At 53.1% G+C, this 20,733-nt stretch overlaps 1 protein-coding gene across 4 annotated transcripts in view; it reads right to left on the bottom strand.

Moving 5' to 3' along the window:
• WDR37 (WD repeat domain 37) overlaps positions 1-20,733 on the bottom strand; it is a 50,405-nt gene that overhangs the window by 15,700 nt on the left and 13,972 nt on the right. For 3 of the 4 annotated variants that reach the window (XM_059183683.1, XM_059183682.1, XM_059183686.1), the window contains exons 4-11: positions 19,001-19,096; positions 18,230-18,294; positions 14,253-14,388; positions 13,046-13,117; positions 9,560-9,604; positions 7,859-7,935; positions 3,304-3,544; positions 1,662-1,803 (exon numbers count right to left, since the gene is read on the bottom strand). In XM_059183683.1, the coding sequence (XP_059039666.1) occupies positions 1,662-1,803; positions 3,304-3,544; positions 7,859-7,935; positions 9,560-9,604; positions 13,046-13,117; positions 14,253-14,388; positions 18,230-18,294; positions 19,001-19,096 (874 nt within the window). The remainder of the gene's footprint in view (positions 1-1,661; positions 1,804-3,303; positions 3,545-7,858; positions 7,936-9,559; positions 9,605-13,045; positions 13,118-14,252; positions 14,389-18,229; positions 18,295-19,000; positions 19,097-20,733) is intronic. The other variant, XM_059183684.1, reaches the window with a different exon arrangement.

The raw sequence follows: 20,733 nt of genomic DNA, 5'->3' as shown, positions 1-20,733 counted from the left end.
CCGGCACAGGGCTCCTCCTGTCCTCCAGGCCCAGAGCAACCACATCCTACAGGCAGGTGAAGGGCAGCTGCTCCTGGCACCCCCGATCCCACTGCTGCCCACTCCGTGTCATCCCGGCGAGGCTGACTGGAAGCCGTCCCCTCCATGGTCCAGAGCACAGCCCACGGGACCAAGACCCGCAACAGCAGGGCCACGGCAAGAGCTGCCCTGCGGCCAGGCGGCAGCACCGCCCTAAACCAGGGAGAGCCAGCCACCTTCCGTCCTGGGGCTATGGTAACTCCAATTGGTGGCCACAACTCCCCGTCAGTTAACTGTGGCAGCTCTTAGAACACAGAGGTGTCACCCACCGACACCACCGCACACCTCAGGTGCAAGACACCACTTTTTCTCCAATCTCGAGCTTCTTAAAAATCTCTGTCCACGTTTCCTTGTGAACATTTCAGAAATTCTGAACATTAAACTGTAGTATTCTAATGTTAACACATAAAACAGACTTAATTACTGCATCATACGAAAAAATGAAGAAAATCCATATTCTCAAGCAGCCAAACAAGCAAGTGTTCATTAAGAAGTGTTTACTGAGCATGCGGGAGCTTTTCTGGACGTGCAGAAGCTCCAGCTGGACGTACACGGCCAGAGAGGAACAGGCACGGTCCAGTCCAGGGGACAGCGTGCAGGGGCTGCGGTGGCATGGGGCACAGGTGACAAGACACAGTCAGGAGTCCTGCTCGTGGAGTGGATGGGGCACAGCGGGGAACTGGGGACATCTGAGGGATGAGTAACTGGAAAGAGGTTCGCGTCATTTACCAGGAATGGTCAGACCAGGAGAAAAGTTTTTGGAAGGAATTAAGAATTCCGTTAAGACATGGTTATGGGGACGCCTGGGTGGCTCAGTTGGTTAAGCAACTGCCTTCGACTCAGGTCATGATCCCAGCGTCCTGGGATCGAGTCCCACATCGGGCTCCTTGCTCAGCGGGGAGCCTGCTTCTCCCTCTGCCTCTGCCTGCCTCTCTGTCTGCTTGCTCTCTCCCCCCCTCTCTCTGATAAATAAATAAAATCTTTAAAAAAAAAAAAAAAAAAAAAGACATGGTTATGCCTGAGCTGCCCAACAGATGCCAAGCAGGGAGAGGCACTACAAGAGGAGGGCCGGCGCGTGGGCACGTGTGTGAGAATGTATGTGTGAGTGTGTGTGCACGTGAATGTGTGCGTGTGAGTTCAAGTATGTGAGAGTCATGCATGTGTGTCTGTGGGGGTGAGTTAGTGGGTGGTGTGTGTGCATGTGTTCCTGTAAGTGTGCGCGTGTGCATCTGTGTCTATGGCTGTGTGTGTGTGTGTGTGTGTGTGTGTGTACGTGCACATGCGTGCATGTCTCCTCCCAGCTCTGCTCGGGCCCTCGCCGCAGAGGACGTGCATGCCGCCAGCCCTAGAGCATTTCCCCACCCCCCGCCCCCGTTCTACCCGCATCCAGTTCTTTGTGGGAATTCCAGTGACTCTGTCTTCTAAATTCTTACAAATATACAAACGGAGCTAAATGTTTAGGAAAAGAGCAGCCATTTTGGAAGACAATGGAGCTGTAAATTAAGATAAGAATTAAGTTTTAACATCCACCCCCAAAACCTTTTTCACGAAAAAAGAAAGATCTCTAAATGACTGTGACTCACTCCGTATGGCCCTGGAAGACATTCACGGAGTGGATTGAAGGGTCCCTGAAATCCCAAAGACGGAAAGTCGTGTCCCGGGAGGAGGTCACCACAAGCCGCTGGGTGGGGTGTGTGCAACAGTGCGTTAGCTCCTGGTCATGCCCTACAACCAAAGACGACAAAAATGCAAGATCACCCACCTGCAGGCACAGTCAGAGTGATGCTTTCTTACCGACACAAGAATCAAACAAGTCTTTACGTCTCTACTGCTAATGCTCACTGTAAAAGTAGATATAGGAAGCAAAAGTAAGAAATCAATTAAAAATAGCACGAAAGCCCACGGTGGGACTGGCTTTCCCTCAGGCGCTGCCCGTCCTCTCGTTCATGCATTTACAGGGATCAGGAAAAGGAGTGTGAGTGTGACCCACGTCCGGATCCTGACAGTTAGAAGGTCCGGCAAATCTCCGCAGCAGGCTGAGGACGTGAACACATTGTCTTAATTCTTCACTTCCAGAGTAACTTCTAATAATATGATATGGGGAGCCCTTAGTAAAATACAATCTTTAACACTCAATGAGGAAATTCACTTACTGACAAATTTGCAAAAACATCTGAGGTGGGCATAATTCTAAGATGTCCCGGTGACCCCCATCCCTGGTGTACACACCCTGGATACCTTCCCTTGAGTTTGGGCAGAACCTGCAAATGTGACGAGATATCACTCTGGTGAGCTCAGTACATCAAAAGGCAAAACAGATTTTGCAGATGTCACCTAGATCTCCAAACCAGGTGGCTTTAAGTTCATCAAAAGAAACTGTCCTGGTGGCCTGACATCATCAGGCAGGCCCTTTAGAAGAGATGCTCTCCAGTAAGCTGGAGAGAGAGCAAACAGCTATGTGGGGAAATACCTCTGGTGGGGATGTGAGGGCACCCCTTGGATGCTAAGAGCGGTCCCCAGCTGACAGGTAGCAAGAAAATAAGGAGCTCAGCCATATGGGGACCTCAGCCATGGGCCACACCAAAATGAATCCTTCCAACAACAGTGAGAGGACAGACCCTGACCCTCGGATGAGACCACAGCCCAGGCAATAAACACCACTTCACCACGAGGGCCAGAGAGCACATGCCCAGAACTCCTAGGTAGAAAAATCATGAAATTATGAGTTCCTGTTATTTCAAGACACGAATTTTCTGGAAATCTGCTAGAAAGCAACAGTGAGCTAACTGACCAACTTTTTTTCAAATATCTGGATATACGTGCTACAATTAAATCCCCTACAGATAAGATGAGCTTAACAAACTGCTCTGTGATTCAGAAAGGATCCCTGAAAAATCATAACCTGAGCACCATGAGAACTACAAAGCATTCTGGACAAGGAATCATTCGCAAGGTGACACACAAACGCAGGCACGTCACTCAAACACGCGTGGCTGCGGCACCTGGGGGGCTCAGCGGGTTGAGCCGCTGCCTTCGGCTCAGGTCATATCTCGGGGTCCTGGGATCGAGTCCCGCATCGGGCTCTCTGCTCGGCGGGGAACCTGCTTCCCTCTCTCTCTCTCTGCCTGCCTCTCTGCCTCCTTGTAACCTCTGCCTGTCAAATAAACAAATAAATAAAATCTTTAAAAAAAAAAAAAAAAAAACCACACGCGTGGCTGGAAGTACCTGTCAGAGCGTGAACGAGCTCCGCCGTCTCCACGTCGAACAGGTTCGCCGTTCTGTCCCAGGAGGCCGTCACCACCTGCTTCCCCCCAACCAGCCAGTCAGCGGCTATGACCACTCCCTGATGGCTCTTAAGAGACGTCAGCGGCACTCGGATGGTAGGACAGTCACTGGACACGTCCGCGTCCACGTCCGGCTCGTCTTTATCAGAGCACTCCACTTCGTCTTCGCCACAGACCTGCTGCTGATGGTGAGAGCAGAGAACTCCCTGGGAATCTTGTCTTTTCCGACCCGGCTACATAATCACACTGCTGTCATCCATCTTTCTGGACTCGGCCCTCATCATGACCAGGACCAGCACACACCTGGTGTGTAACTGGAGCTCACTATTTACCAACTGTACGATTACCTCCTTGGCTAAAACCCTTGACCAAGTATAAGAAGAAAAAACTAAGGCCATTATGACATCAAATGAGCTACAGTCCATTCCACTAACCAATAAAATGGCAAATAAAATGATTTTAAGTTTTCACTGGATATTAGTAGGAATGTGATACAATGTAATTGAAAGTCAATAACCTATTGCAATCAGAAAAGAAACACTTGAATTCTTAGGGGCTACTAAGAATTCTGTTGCAATAGGAAGAGATACAAGAGTTCGCTTTATTTTCTTACGTCAATGAGTTCTTTTGTCAAAAGCTAAAAGGAAAGCATGAAAGGGCTGAGCTCTTTAAGAAAAGATTTACTCATTAAGTATTTATCCAGCGCTTCCACACTGCCAGGCCACACGCCGGGCTCCCAGCAGAGGACAGAGAGGACCACTGTCTGACACGGACATCCAGAACAGCGGACACGCCGGGTGAGGAGAGCACTGGAGCCACAGAGGCCGGCAATGTCCTCCTGTCACGGAGCTTACACACTAGCGAGGAAGACAGACCACACACACGGGGATGCATGCACGCACACACACTAGTATAGCAGTAGATAGCATGTAAGCACACACTCTAGTGTGCTCATGAACGTCACAGGAAAGACACAGCGTACAGGGAACTATGTTCCATGTACACACACACAGTGCAGAGATACACGTCACATGTACACATCATACAGGAACACAGGTCACGTGTATGTACACACAGTGTAAGGATATGTCACGCACACGTAATAGGGGACAGAGGTCACACAGGCACACAAGTTCGGGCAGGAATAAGCATTAACAAGGAAACCAAAGCAGAAGATGGGACAGACAGTCGTAAAGGCTGCTGCTTTATACAAAATCATCGGAGGACTGCTCCAGTGAGATCGGAGCTGGGACATGAGAAAAGCAAGGGAACCAGGCACACGAACATCGAGGGGAACAGCATTCCCAGGAGAGGGGACAGCAGGTGCACAAGCCGTAACAAGGAGCACACAGGGGTCTCTACAAACAAGGTCATGGCGGCAGAGGTGCGAGAGGGCAGTTACAGACGTTCGCACGGGTCACGTGGGGTCGGAGGTGACCCAGCCAAGAAGACTCAAGAGAAAGCAAGTGGGAGAAACACAGAGGCTGACAGAGGGTCACACTACCAGACATGGGTAAGGAGTCCAAGGACCGCGCTGGGCAGTGTGGAGGGGATGCCGACGAGCAGCAGGACACCCCGCCTGAGCCCACAGGAATGTGCCGAGAGCAGGAAGGCTGCAAGGTGTGTGCAGGGAAACCAGGGCTAAGGGCGGACGCCCTGCGCCAGGTCTGAGTACTGCCCGGAAGGATCTAGATGAGAGGGAGGCGGAAATCCTGGAGGAGCGTGGCCACGGCCAACTCGGGCAGCGGGCGGGGGTGCCCTGCTCAAGGCACTCACAGGTCAGGAGCAGCAACCAAGGAAAAGCCTGGCGGAACCACGGCGGGGGGGATTTCTCCAGGGAGACAGGGACCCACAGTCTCGCAGGAAAGTCAGGCGTATGTGATCACGCAGAGTGACCGACTTCAAAGCGCACCACAGACTAGCAAGCAAAGGGGAGGGCGCCGAGGCCAGCAGGTGGGGAGCGGGGGGAGCACCCAGCAGGGCGGAGCGGACCTGCAGAGGCAGCCCAGCAAGAGCGTCCAGGCAGAGTCACAAACTAAGGCCAGGGACTGGCAAAGGACTCATCCAGGTGACAAGGGCCAGGCCCGAGAGACGGCTCCTGACGTCGCGCAGAGAGAAGACAATGGGAGCAGCCAGGCCTGAGACCGGGTGGGGACCCGAGAAGAAGACCGCTGGGGCTCGCAGCACGCGCACCTCAGCGTGCAGACGGGTCCCAGAGCGTGACCTGCTGAGGGTGAAACGACCCGGACCGGCGACCGCGCCCGGACAGGAGCAGCAACACGGTCACTGCAAACCCTGCACGGGGACGCCCCACTCGGGGCTTTCCACCAGGCAACACCAGCTCCTAGGCCACGAGGCTTCTGAGCTCCCACGGCCGCTCTGGAGGAGCTTCCCGATGCTCCCTGCCCCCTGCAGGCAGGCTGGTCTGGGCAGGGCCTCGCGCAGGTGCAGAAGAGGGGTCCTGGGTAGGGCCACGGCTCCAGAGAGATCTCCGGGCGGGGTATCCTGCAGACAGAGGGAGTGCACCCAAGACCCGTGTGAGAAGCAGAAGCAGTAGGATGTCACAGGCTCAGGGAAACCATGGAAGAGGAAGACAGGCAGGGAAGAAGAGACGCGTCAAAGACAACCCCAAATGTCCTGACGGTTTGGTGCAGTTACCCAGCCCTGCAGCGGTGCACCCCTGGGCCATTCCCCGAGTATCTGGAAGGAAGAGAGACCAGTAAGCGTGAACACAGGGATGTCCTCAGCGCAAGTCCAGGGGAGAGACTGCGGATCTCAGAAGAGTGGCCTGGAGCTCCCGCTACAGAAAGCTCTAGCCAGCAGGATCCATGCTGGAAAGATCACGGTCAGTACCTTGACAGGTCGCAAGGAACTAAGAGATTTAAAAATGCAAATGCGCTAAACCCTATTCATGAGTAACTGTAAGATCTTTAATACTCCCGCGGCCAGAGGCAGGGATGGAGGCGGAGAGCTATGTGATTTCTGCCCATGTCTTGGGGATGACGTAGAACTCACTGAGCCACTTTCACGGCCAGCAGCCTTGGGACGGGGTGTCCGGCACTGTCTGCAGCACACGAAGTCGTCTCCTGAGCACCAGCAGCTCCAGAACCAAGAGATCCCTGACTCACTCACTGAATCAGGGCTTCTGGGCAGGAACGGTTCCTGGAAGCCACTTAGGTACCGCGCCTCAATTTTCACTCCCGAAGAAGAAAATTAGGCCACTCACCAGGTTAAATCAGCATCACACAACCAGTGCCACACACTGATTAACAGGTCATCTAAACCGTTTCCACTACACCACCCCAATATCTACCAATGTGGTGGATGCCAAGTGAAACTCATTGCTCCAAATTAAAAAGAGAAAACATATGGGGCACCTGGCAGTGGGGGGGTTCAGTGGGTTAAGCACCTGCCGTTGGCTCAAGTCATGATCCCAGAGTCCTGGGACTGAGCCCCACATCAGGCTCCACACTCGGCAGGGTGTGCTTCTCCCTCTCCCTCAGCCCTTCCCCCGCTCACGTGCACATGTGTGCACGCTCTCTCAAATCAGTAAAGGAATCTTTAAAAAACAAAATAAGAGAAGAAAGGAAGGAGTGTTCAATGGTGGAAGCACCCCAAGCGCAGGGTGCCCGCCGTCCCCCCGACAGCTACGGCTCTGCTACGCTCGGCTGCCCGACGCGACTCCACCCGCGTGCGCGCCCCTGAGACAGGCTAATGACGCGTGAAGACCGCACGGCAGAGCCCTGCCCTGCAGAGGAAACTAGGGAGGTGGTCTCGGCGAGACGACAAACACGGGGTGCTGGGCTGAGGGGAACAGCTGCATCTGACAGGATAAAGGTCACCGAAGGCTCCGTGGTTTAAGCCCACTCGTCCTTCCTCTCCGTGCGACCTCTCCTTACCTACGTTACAACCCCACCCATGGGAGGATGCCACGCACTGTTCACCTTACTTCACGTAAGGACAAACGAGTTGTCCAAGATACATGAAATATTCAGAAACAGGACGTAATCCTACAATTCTTAAACATTAATGGGCAGTGAGAACAACACATGCACACAGGCAGGCACGTCATTTTCGACCCTGTTCGGTCTGTTCTGCCTGCAGAGCGAAACACCGAGACGGGGTGGCCATGCCCAAGGAGCGGCCAATCCGGTTTCGGGCCAGGCCTTCCTGGCTCGTCACGCTGCCCCCCACCGGCCTCTCCTGGGCACGTGCAGGGAGAGGAAACACACCCGAGCCGGGTGGCGTCTGCAAGGACACTAAGCCTCTGGGATCAGGGCCCAGCCTCAGGACCTTAGTACTTCTGTAGAGGCCCATCTCCAAGTACAGCCACGCTGGGGGATGAGGGCTTCAGACTACGGGATGGGGGAAAGGGGAGGGATCACACACATCCCGTCTGTGAGACATTCTAAATTTATCCTAAACTTTGCACATGTCCAGAACCCTACTGACATACCCCATGTCGCGCTTTCAGGGTAAGTAAAGGTGCTGCTTACAGTAGTGTCGGCAACGGGCTGGGGTGTCGGCAGCTGAACAGCGTAACTCCAGATGTGGGCAGTCTGGTCTCCAGAGGCTGAGGACAGAAATTAGGGGACAATTACCCACAGTGCACAGCAGGCGTGAAACGTGCTTTCTGCTAGGCTCTGTCAATCAGCGATCCCAAAGCCACTTTGGAGACATGATACCACTGCCAAGACACTAAAGGTATCAAATTAAGACAGTGATTAAAATACCCCCTCTTTCATTTTAGGGTAAAAAGCTGTGAAGGTTCAGGCAAAATGTACAAACAGATTTTATTCTCCATCTATCCAACCTAAGTCAACTGGAACCCAACTACACTTCAACTCATGACCCTGGCAGTTCCAAGGCCCTTTAGCAAAGCGAGCCCCACGTGAAAGTGTGCTCCCCTCCACTCCGCACTGACGGGCTCACAGCCTGCCGGGCCCCTGAGTGCTCAGCCCTCACTCTCACCAGCCAAGCGGTGAGAGCGGGGACTCGGACTGGGGACCAGAGAGAGAACGGTGAAGGGCACACACAGGCCCACAGACGTGCCAGATGGGCGCCTACACGCGCCCTCACAGAGCGCCTGCCTGAATCCCACTTCTCTCTGTGGCTGCAGAAGGTCCCCCAAGTGGCCACATGTGGACGGTAGCACATCTCTCGCCGTATCAAATAAGCTCACGGCCAGAGCCTCGAGCCCTGCTAGCGTCGCCCCGCCCGCCCCCTCCAGCGCGCTGCGTGCTCTGCTTCGGCTTGCGTCAGCCCTTCTGAGAATGTCTCCGTCTCCTGCGCACCCCACCTCTGCTTCACTGGTCTCCCTCCACCCGCCCTCTTCACAGTCCCACACCAAGGCACTGCAGAAGGTGGCAAGTCCTCCCCGCTGTTTGCTCAGGCACCAGCGGGCTGCTGTGGTAGCCCGTCGGTTCACAGAGCGCGCGAACGGACTCTCCCACCCATCCTGCTCACTTTCGTCCTCTATCCCAGGGGCAGCGAAATCTGGCCCAGGGGCAGCGAAATCTGGCCCAGGGGCCAAAGCCAAGCAGCAACCCACTGTGAGAAAGAGGCTTACTGCCTATAGCCACAGACTGTGAGAGCATGGACGTCTGGTGCTTTACCAAAAAAAAAAAAAGCTCACTGAGCTCCACCTGCTAAACATCTATCCTTCAAGATTACCGTCAGGGTCCCCCAAAATCACAGAAGTCTACAGGTGCTGGACAATTTCATAGGAAAACTCCTCAGTCCAATGTAAAAGTATGGCAAACCCAGGCCCCCAGGGCCAAGGAGCACTCCTCAGGAAGGCCTGAAAACACTGGCCGCACAGGAGCCATGCGCTGGGGCTACTACGTTCCCGCCTGTTGCAGGTGCGCACAGGATGAGGAGCTCGGCAGCGATGACAGGGCCGGAGAGAAGCGGGTCAGTCTGCTGAGAAACACCTGTGTGAGAGGGAAGGCTGGCGACCGCCACGTGCTCTGCACGGCGACCTCACGGTGGTCACCCGCAATCTCACGGGACAGTGCAGCTCATCTAACCGGCAGTCCGTTACGGGTGACAAAGGTTCTACTAGACGTGTTTCTCCTTCCCCATTCCTCAAGTATTACATAAAACGGCTACCAGTGAGCATCTGACTTTGGTGCGAGGCGTGGACATCTTTCAAGATGATCAGTAACTCTGCTCAATAAAGAAAAAAATCTACGTACCAGTAAGAGCCAACTGCTCTGATGGATGAAACTTTATAGAATTTACTGCAAAATAAAAATATTACAAAAGGTTTAAAATAAAAACATATCAACATTTATCACACCTAAATATTACAAAGTAACTTTAAAAATTAAAAGAACTTTAACAGTTCAATATTAGATCCTCCCATTTAATTAAGCTATGAATACATGCTAGGAGACTAGAGAAAAATGAAAACACTACTGCGTATCAACAATCACACTGCCAAAGTGTAATACACACAGAAGAAAATTACAAACAACCCACCACTTTTTATAGATAAGGAAGCCACCTAGAGTTGAAAATAAATCGGGACGCTAAGAAAAACACGACGACAGACAGAAACAAAACATAGCAGGCACATGACTGACAGCCCACCCACCTCATCAATCGGGCCCACCTCATCAGGCCCCTCCCTCCTGTCCCATTCCAGGAGGCCCCAGAAACAGAGAAGATACGGCCAGACCAGCTCGGGGAGAGTCAGATCAACGTGGACAGTTTCCGTCTCCGGTTATGGGGATCCACCCAAGGTCTCCCCAGCTGGTGCTCCTTTATGGGACAGGACGCCAGAGTAGAGGGAAGGGCAGCCCTCCCTTGTCCCAAAAGCGTGGCCGCACGACAGCTGCTAGAGTGTGCAGAGGCCGCAGGTGGCTGCTGGGACCTCGCTGCTCGCCGCCGAGCTCTCGCGGGGAGCAGCAGGACATCAGCTCCCCGGCGACCCAACACAGAGCTGACCGGAGTCAGGGCACGCAGGGCAGCCGGCCCTCACACCCACACGTGGGAGACACACAGCACACACCGAACACACAGGAAGTTTCAGCCAACTTCGGCAAGTGCTTTCAGGATGATTCTGTCACCAAAGCCCCGGGAATTCTACTTTTCTGAGGAACTGGAAAATGCTAAAAGATGCTTTCACTATGAACTCTAAACGACAGGTAAACATGGGAAGAGCTCATGGAAACGGACCTCCCTACAAACAGCAAAGCATAAACAATGCCTAAAATAACCCTAACACTCCCAGGAAGGAACACCGGGTAGGACCAGCCCTTGAGCACCTTCCCAGGGGCATAGGGCGCACAGACACCACCTCCCTCAAGGGCCCCGTGAGGTGTGTGCAGGAACGCGGACCAGCTGCTCAGCTGGACACTTGGCACACGGTGGGCGCTCGGTGACTCCTCACGGCCCCAGTGCCGGCCAGCCATCAGCAGGGTTCACGCAGGCCCAATGAAGTGACACCTGAGCACTGACCTTACCACGGGGACAGTGCCACTGAGTGGGGGCCGGACTGGAGGCGTGCCGGGGTGCCCCCGGCAGACGGCGGGCTGCAGCGACGTCGCCCCCTGCCAGACAGCCAGCAGCCCACAGCTCGCGCGGAGACGGTGAGCTCTGCCAGCGGCCTGCAGACCCGCAGCCGACCCCACTCATGGCGGCCACAGCGGGAGCAGAGACAAGCTTTATTCAAGACGAGCTTCAGACACCTGATCTGCCCGTCGTCTGTGCGCCTAACCGAGCTGTGAGAGAGACCGCCACGTGGGAGAAAGCACCGTCTCCAGCACGGGAGGTCTGACGGGGTGGGGGGCCTGTAGCAGGGCAGCTGCGAAGCTCCACATGGGACCCTCGAGGCAGGAGAGCCGATGCACAGGAGGGTACCAGGTTCAGGTGATGCGAGAGGAAGGAGCCAGGGCAGACACATGTCAAACCACCTGCAGTGAGTCACTTGCATGAGAAACCCCGGGCAGCAGAACCCCACCCTTTAGGTTAAATGGACCGTCCCCATGGGATCAGAGCACCGCCTAGTGGGAAAAGCCAAAGCCGGGACACAAGCGCTACACAGACGGCGTCCTGGAAGGCAGCACCCGCGGGAGAAGGGAAGGCCAGACACGCCAGCGCTCCACTCCCACTACCCGCCCGCACGGCACTCCACGTGCTCGCTGCAGGACGCGGCAGGAACACGCGCAGGGCAGTCCCCGACAAGCAGGGCATCACAGGCACCTGCCGGAGGGGACGCCCTGCGGAAGGAATGAGAGCGACAGCAAAGAACAGAGACCGCCGTGCCGCGTCCGGCCACGGGAGAGGACGGTCACGGGGCGGAGCATGGGGAGGGGTTTGGGAGAGACACAGAAACCAGGCCGGATGGAAGCAAGGCCACTGCACGGAGCGCACGTATGTGGGCGGCCGTGTCGCCACACTCAGATCTGAGGAAGAACCGCGCCGCAGCCGCGAGGTGAGGACAAGAGTGCACAGTCACGTCACGGGGCGAGGGAGTGGGTCCCACTGCCTCAGCAAGAGCCCCTTGTCTAAAACTCAACAACTCAAAGAACAGGACAGGCTATCGAGAAAAAAGGAAGAAAAAAGCAGAACACGTAAGGCTGTTGGAGAAGTGAAGAGTAAGAAGCGGTTCCTCTTTTACACAGGCTGCCCAGCAGCCGCTTCATTTCTAGGCGATGTGGAGGTGTCTGACCAAGGAACACAGGCTACAGCCACGCTCACTTGAGAACGTCTGCGTGGCCCGGGCACTGCCCTGTGGAGACAGAAGATGCACGCTGCGGGGAAGACACGCACTTGCGGAGAGGCAGGACGCGGCAGCGGGGACAGCGGAGGGAAGGAGACCCCGAGAGAGGTTAAGACTGTGGGTCACAGCCCAGACAGGACCACACAAAGGCCCCCACTGGGCAGCAGGGCTTGGGTCTGCAGCTGGGGCGCACCCGGCCACGGGCATGGAAGGCAGGAACCGTCGGCACAGGTCCGTGAGGGGAGGGCTGGTGAGGGGACAGGGAGACGGGAGGCGGCCCGATGGGGGGGAGGGGCCAGGCCAGGAAGAAGGAACCCCGAAGGGCGCCCAGAGGGAAGTGGGCAAGATGCGGTCAGAACAGCAGGGGCGCCTGGGTGGCTCCGTGGGTTAAGCCTCTGCCTTCGGCTCAGGTCATGATCTCAGGGTCCTGGGATCGAGTCCCGCATCGGGCTCTCTGCTCAGCAGAGAGCCTGCTTCCCCCTGTCTCTCTGCCCGCCTCTCTGCCCACTTGTGATTTCTGTCTGTCAAATAAATACATAAAATCTTAAAAAAAAAAAAAAAAAAAAAACAGCAGCCGGCAGCATGGGTGCAGCTCAGGGGGCAGGGCGGAGCTGCTGACGTCACAGGGCCATCACCCACAAGCAGAAGCCCAGGGTCAGACGGCAGCCCTCCCGGGCCCTACTGCACACAAAGCACAAGAAGCAGCTCCCTGAAAGGGAACCTCTGAAATGCACACACGGTCTCTGACCAAGGTGGCATCTCCGCTCCAAATCCGCTGACACACGGCTGTCTAGGCAACGGTAACAAAGACGCAGACAACTCCTACGCGCTCGCTGTCCCCCGATGAGGCCCTGCCGCACAGGCAGCATGGCCCCGACTGCCCATGAGCGCGCACAGCCCGCAGGCAGGTCAGCACAGCGCCCCTCAGGAGACACCGCCCCCCGGTGCTGCTTACCTGAGCCCACATGGCCCGAGTACTTGACGAGGCACCTCCCTGTCTCTATGCTCCACAGCAGAGCCGTGTGATCTGCAAGATCCAAAAACACCAGAGTAATCGACCCATCCCCACTTTTACGGTCTTTTCAATAAAAGTGAGAGATTACGCCATCACTAGTATCTCCTGCAACTCTGTCCTGGTCTGTAGTTCAACTGATGAAAGAAAACATTTCCAAGGAGACAGAAGCTGGTGACCTGTCCGAGGTCCGGTGGCAAACGGAAACCCAGGGACTTGGACCCCAGGGCGCTATCACATGGATGGCATCTCGCCTGAGTCCTCAGGTAAAAGGTCCACTGTTCTGTTGAATCGAAACTTTCCAGGGCATCACACGGCACTGAAATGCAAATCCAAATCCAGTTACAAGTATCTGAGATAAAAATATTCCTTTGGACCTTCCCTCTTACATAACAGGAAAATCTGGAAAATAAGTGCCAGTGATCCAAACAAGATTTTTGAGACCAGAAAAGGACCCTTTCTTTCTTTTTAATTGTAATTTCCAGAACATGCTGGGGTGCTCACGTGTGAACATAATTCTAAACAAGAAAGAGAACTTTCTTCATGGGTCTAACTGCTGCAACATCTTCTACTTTAAAAAGCAGAACCTAGTAAGTAACTTCTCACAAGCTGGTAGTCATTTTCAACAAGTGAGCACCATCTTTAACTTCAGCAGTTTTTATCTGAAAGGGTGTCAGGTTATGCACCTTGGACAGCTTTCAAAAAACATTCCTCCTTTAATGAGATAAAAGAGCTCTCAGATGCCTGCCCCGACAGACACACTGGGCTGCCAGCGGCCCAGCTTCTGCCTGAATCCTAGAACGAGCCCCCTATACCTCACAGTTGAAGCAGATGTGCACTCGACTGTGAGTAACATAAAAGCCAATCTAAAAAATACCTAGTCTGTGTAAAAGACATGCTGCCTCGACTGCTGCGAACAGCAACTCCTGGCGCGACGGCCAGTCCCAGAGCCAGCGTCCGCTCACCAGGCCCGCAGTCTCACATCACAGCAGCAAGGCCCAATGGGGCACGGAGGGGCCTAGCGCTTCCGTGTCAGTGACTGCTTGGCCTCCTGTCCGCTGCCAGGGCCAGCTCGGCTAGCAGCACTGGCGGGTCCCCGGCCCGCCCCAGCCGCCGCGCGCAGCAAGCAGAGGGACTCGCGCGGACTCACCGGCAGACGCGGTGCCCAGCACCACGGGCGGAGTCCTCGCCGCACTGACGTCCCAGATGCCGTCCCGGTGGCCGACGTACTCCTTCACCAGCTGGCACGCGGCCCTCGACGTGGTGGTCTTGAAGCTGGAGACGATCTACAACCATGACAGGAGGAAGTATTACAGACAACTTAGGGACTGAATGATTTTAAGTTTAAAAAAGGTACAACAGCAAAACAGGTCTTGAACGGCCTGAGTCCCGGAACAGGTACTGAAAGCACTAAGGGAACACGACGTAAGCACAAACGGCAGCATCCTTCCGGCGAGCGGGGGTCACACGGGAGAATGAAGGCCTCGGAAGGACCCCACACTCCCGCAAAGCAGGTTGTGTCCTCCCGCAGGAGAGAGAAGGGTCTGTTTATGCACCGCAAGTCTCTTCCACAAATCCAAACCATCAGTCAAATTTCCAAATTCTTTGAAAAACAAAAAACAAAAAAAGAACTACCAGGACACGAAAGTCAAGAGAGTATACCCACATCCTTAAAACCACTTTTATTTTGGGGGAACCTTCATTTTTTCCCCATTTCTAGTAATTTACACCAACCATGTGTGATCAGGGACAAGAGCCCAGGTGGGGAGGAGTCCAAGGACGACACTGCCCCCAGACGCCGTCTGCCCAGCACTGCTGACCGAGCGCGTGCGCAGTGCCAGCGCCGCACAAGAGACGCACACAGCGCGCCAGCAGGCCCCGGGCGGGCGGCTCACGGTCCACGGGACAGACCGCGGAAGCACGGGGGTACCCACGAGGGCGAGGCCCCGGCCCGCACGACATGCACGGCCAACAGATGCCACCTCCTCGTACCACGGAAACACCAAGGGTGTGAGAAAGAAACGAACTAAACACAGCTCTTCAGAGTTTGTTTATAAACTATTCCTAGATAAAATGGCTTTTCAGCTTTTAAGCAAACCAGAATAATGAAGATTAATCAGAATAACGAAACCATAAAATCAAGTGAAAGAGAAAACGGGATTAAACAGCTTTTCTGAACCCTGATTTAGCGCAGCCCTGAAAATGAATCTCAGTTCATTCTTAGAACAAAGACCTACAACACAAGCCACTGGTCCATCGCTTTAGGGGCGAACCCTCAAACCGTCCTCAGACGCCAGGAACGACTGAAACAACGAGTTTAACAAACCCGGACTCTTCCGGCAGAAACACATCTAAGTGGGTTTGAATTTTACAAGAGGATTTGCTCAAATGCAAGCCCACCGTCTTCTTTCACCCTCCGGAAGCTGCTCTCCCACCCAAACCAGCAAGACTGTCCCTCCACGACAAGCAAAAGTGCTCTGGCTGGCGTGAGGTGCCAATTGGATGTCCAGCAACGGAACCCGCAGGAGGACTGCGTAGGAGAACGCGCACAGCCTGGGTCACGGTACGTGGGGAGCCTCCTGCCACCTCCCCCAGACGCTGCTGTCCGGAGACGAGCGCTCCTAGAGGCCTGCTCCTCGCCAGACTCACGCATGGAAGAACCGAAGGTCCCTGCTCAAGACACACCGACCCCGACTCCTTCTGGTCGATTCCAGAAACGGACAAAGGCAGCCCAGGAACACTGTGACAAGTCACTCCCTGTGCGGCTTCCAAATGCCAACCGCACTTGAATACCTATCGGTTCTCTGTTCTGAAAACTCCTAGCCCTGTCACGACAGGAAGAGGCCCCACAAAAGACTAGGTCATGGGACGCCTGGGTGGCTCAGTGGGTTAAGCAGCTGCCTTCGGCTCAGGTCATGATCTCAGGGTCCTGGAATCGAGCCCCGCATCGGGCTCCTTGCTCCACAGGGAGCCTGCTTCTCCCTCTGACTCTGCTGCCTCTCTGTCTGCCTGTGCTCGCTCTCGCTCTCTCTCTCTGACAAATAAATAAATAAAATCTTTAAAAAAAAAAAAAAAAAAAAAGACCAGGTCATGCAGTGAACATTCCCGACCGAAAAGCAGAATGAAGTGATGCTTACACCTGTCATCCTAATTACCGTTTTAATTTAAGATACAATCTAAAGTACTTCAACAAAACCGGAAAGGGGTTTTTCACAATGACAGAGTTACCTTTATAAAAACACAAGCTTCTCTACAGTGACTGCGTTGGACGGGCACCCCCCGCCCCGCCCCACGACAGACACGCGCCGTCCATCCTCAGGCACCCAAGGAAGGGAAGCTCTCTTGTGTCTGCTGAGCGCACGAGGGGGCACTGAGCACACGGCCGGCCGGCAGGGCCGAGCGAGGAGGCGAGCAGCGCTGCTTCCAGCTCGCCACCTCCGCGCCGCGCACACACGCAGCGCTCCCACCGAGGACACACGCTGCGGCACGGACCACAACACACTCTGCTATCAGAGTCTTTCTTCAATTTTCAGATGACATCTTTCAACACTATTCTTTAATGCACGCAATAAAGATCATTAATTACATGTTTCTTAATAGCACACAGGTATGGATTTGTAGGATCTAAAATGATGGGGGCTTTAAATATGTTTAAATACATTTTTCTTTAAGCAGAATATTGTAATAATACATTTCCTTCCCCTGGCCCAAATCTCGTTTTTCACTCTTGCTAGCAAGGGCTAACTGTATACACGCCTTTCATCTTCTACTTCAGAAATGCTCTGAAGGTTTCCCAGTGCTAGGACAGTGTGTCGTGTACATACGCGGTCCCACTGGAATAAACAACGGAAGTCGAGATAATACAAGAAGTTAGGTGAGGAAGAACATAATTTTACAACACATTTTGAAAAATAGTTTAATGTTGATTTATTTAAAAACTTAAAAACTGGGGCGCCTGGGTGGCTCAGTGGGTTAAGCCTCTGCCTTCGGCTCAGGTCATGATCCCAGGGGCCTGGGATCGAGTCCCGCATTGGGCTCTCTGCTCAGCGGGGAGCCTGCTTCTCCTCATCTCTCTCTCTGTCTGTCTCTCTGTCTACTTGTGATCTCTCTCTGTCAAATAAATAAATAAAATCTTTAAAAAAAAAAAAAAAAAAACTTAAAAACTACTAAGTATAAGCTAAATAATACATAATAAAAATTTTTAATTCACCACTTAAACTCTAGAGTTATCAAAGGAAACAAGAAAATAATCAATACTCCTATTTTTTATAACAAAGAAGTACTAAAAATTTTCAAATAAGCAAAAGTAGCCACAAGACTGCATCTGGTCCGTTAACTGCGGTTAGTCTCCTGTGGCGGGCTCGCTCAGTGACTTTAGGCTCAACGGAACAAACCGGAAACACAGGAAGTTAACAAGAACTCTTCATGCTTTCATGCTACCGTAGCACAGCACAAACTTCAGCTTTTCCCTCGGGTTTAGCAGAAAGAATGTCCATTTATTACGGTTAAATAATTAATTTATCTTTTGTATGTCCAGAAGACTCCCAAAATAGAGATGCACACAAAATTACTTCAGAATATTCCCTGACAGCAGTCCTCCCTCCCAGATAAACTGATTTCCAAATGATTCAATCTTTGCCACTTTAAGACGGTCAGAACAAGGTAACTTTTAAAAACGCAAACTACCCCAACTGTCCGAACGTGCCTTGCAGACAGACCTTCACTTCTGGATGATCCTTAGAAAATGAGAGAGAAGGCGAGGCTAACGGGGAAACGGGACTCATGAGAAGCTTCCCTGCTTCCCACCTGTCCCGTTCTCCAGATTCAAAGCCTCTGCATCAAGCCACAGAACACCACAACATGTCTCTTTCCTGAAAAAGACAATCTCTTTACTTACGCGCAACATTTGACTCTCAGGAAGGACCTGGGCAGAGCAGAGTCCAGGTGTCCAGAGGCCGTGGCCACTTAACACACTTATGATACTCCCTGCAAAATCCAATTTCTCTAAATAGCAGAAGTTCCTCCTTGTCTTTTACTCGCTCCTGACTGGAAAATATGCAGCTTCGGGTACACGTCTGCACACCTCAAATACCACAGGAGCGGCCCGAGGGCCAGCGCCCGGCGTACCTTGCTGGTGGAGGCCTTGTACGTGGTCTTCAGCTTCTGCGACAGCTGGCTGGTGCTGTGGCTGGCTGCAGACGCAGAGAAGCGACAGTCAGGGACGTCGTACAAACACAGGGCCCCAGAGTGTCAGAGCAGGGACAGACTGGGGACAGCAAACACCATCTGTGGTTCCACACAGGAAAACAGTGACACTGCCCACCCCCCACCCCACGCCGAGGGTTCATCCACGCTGGCGTCAGGGCCAGGCCACGGCCACAACAGGAAGCCCGGCCTCCCGGCGCCCCCTCCCCTCCTCCACACCGGTGCTGACCGCAGTGTGCCCACCCACTGCACACCGCCCATCAGTCCGGGTCCCTCGCTAAGGTCCATACTTCCCCTACACAAAACGTGCAGGACAATCCTTTTTTTTTTTTTTTTTTTTTTTTTTTGAAGATCAGCTGAATAACTCATTTGTTTAATTTTGAAAATATCACTATCTTAAAATACCACTATCTTAAGACTCAGTTTGACCCACATGCTTTGAAATGTCCCCCCCCCCAGAGTTTTACAGTTTCTTCTATTTTATTAGGTAGCACGTTGAGTATTGAAGAATTTGAAAAAAGAAAGCTAATGTGGTCCTTGGAGGTTACAGCACAGTATTTGTTGTGACCGCGGAGGACTCACTACACAGGCACACTTGCGCACACAAACTCACTCAAGAATGTCGTGAACCACACGGAAGTACCACTCGGATATATTCTGTGGGACAAGCCTTTCGTGAGCGCTCACCCTTACCTTTCGTCTTGAGCTGGCCCTTGCTCAGTTCCGCCCCGTCGACCGCTTGTCCTTCAACGGCTAAACGTTCATTAAGAGTCTCGATTTCCCTACGCACTGGGAATAAAGAAGTGGTTTTCAAGAAGGTAAGACGTGCACTTCCAAACTTCAGTACCTAACAACATTAACACTGAAGTACTGTGTAAACGAGATCCCAGTTCCTACAGCTCTCACGACCTCACGACACCCTGCGAAGACGACAAACTCCAGCACCAGGAAGATGCTGCGCCGTCGGGGCTCACGGGCAGGACTCGGGGACCCAGGCCTCAGGTCGTCCCCTTTGTACTCTCTTCTGTATACTTAAAAACATTTTCCTGAGGGGCGCCTGGGGGGCTCAGTGGGTTAAGCCGCTGCCTTCAGCTCAGGTCATGATCTCAGGGTCCTGGGATCGAGCCCCGCATCGGCTCTCTGCTCAGCGGAGAGCCTGCTTCCTCCTCTCTCTCTCTGCCTGCCTCTCTGCCGACTTGTGATCTCTTTCTGTCAAATAAATAAATAAAATCTTAAAAAAAAAAATTTTTTCTGATACTGTCCAAAATTCAGTGAGATGTTTAGTCTAGCTGAGAACACGGAAGCTGGGGGGAAGCACAGGCCATGACAACACGCAGCCTTCGCTGTGAGGCTCCAGACGCGGAGGACACGTAACCGAGATGAACGATTCGGGGGAGTTCGCGCCCACGACTGCGAGTGCAGAACCGCAGGGAAGGCAGGCAGAGGGAGGACATGAGTCTTCGAGGGACGATCAGGAGACACGCTCATGCGGGTGCCCTTCTCAGCATGGAGCCCTCGCGAACAGGACTGTGAGGCCGCGGGACGAGGAGTGACATCGGGGGAAGGGACTCGACCAAGGACACGAGCCGTGGCAGCAAGGGCGGCCGTGCCGAGACCTGGCCGCGCACCCGCCACCGTGTCAAGCCACCTCCCAGCATGCTCCTCTCTCTGCTCGGCCTCCAGTGAGACCGAGGGGCTGGGTCAGGCGACAGGGAGGCGGAGGGCAAAGGCTCAGAGCAAATCCACCGAACGCTGACTGTCCTCAGATCTCAGGAAGCCATCCAAACCAGTCAGCATGAGACCGTACACACTCCAAGTTCCTCCGGCATTAGTCATGGTAACCCTAGGGGTTTTGTTTGTTTGTTTGTTTTTTCAGTAGGCTCCACGGAGACCAACACAGGGCTTGGAATTTACGACCCTGAGCTGAGATCAAAAGTCAGACACTTAACTTACTGAGCCACCCAGGCACCCCAGTAATTCTATTCTTTTTCTTGAACAAACTGCATGAACTCATAAAACATAAGGCCTTAGATCACAAAAGAAATTCAATAGCACTTGGGGCATTACAACTGATACTTAAAAAAAAAGAAAAGCCCTAAGATCAGAAGGCGTACATGGTACCTAAGTTTTACTTTATAAAAACTTCAAATAATTTCTCCCTCTGTAAATTTCCAAGATGGACTTATAAGGAGAATTCAAAAATAGAACATCAAATGGTCCACTAGAAAAGTTTAAGTGACACAGGATTACATTCTTTTCATTATTTACTCAACACCACTTAGTTCTAGAGTAAAAGATATTTTAATAACAGATTATATATTAATAGAGAAAAGAATTGTAACAGAAATGCTGTTGGTCAAGTATGAAGACCAGATAATAGTTCCATGCGCATAACCCAGGTTTCATCAACACAAACCCTATGGAAA

Source organism: Mustela lutreola, chromosome 8 (genome assembly GCF_030435805.1).
Source record: "Mustela lutreola isolate mMusLut2 chromosome 8, mMusLut2.pri, whole genome shotgun sequence".
Classification (NCBI taxonomy): Eukaryota; Metazoa; Chordata; class Mammalia; order Carnivora; family Mustelidae; genus Mustela; species Mustela lutreola.
Note: the sequence above shows the minus strand (reverse complement) of the source record. Positions and strands in the feature narration are given on the sequence as shown.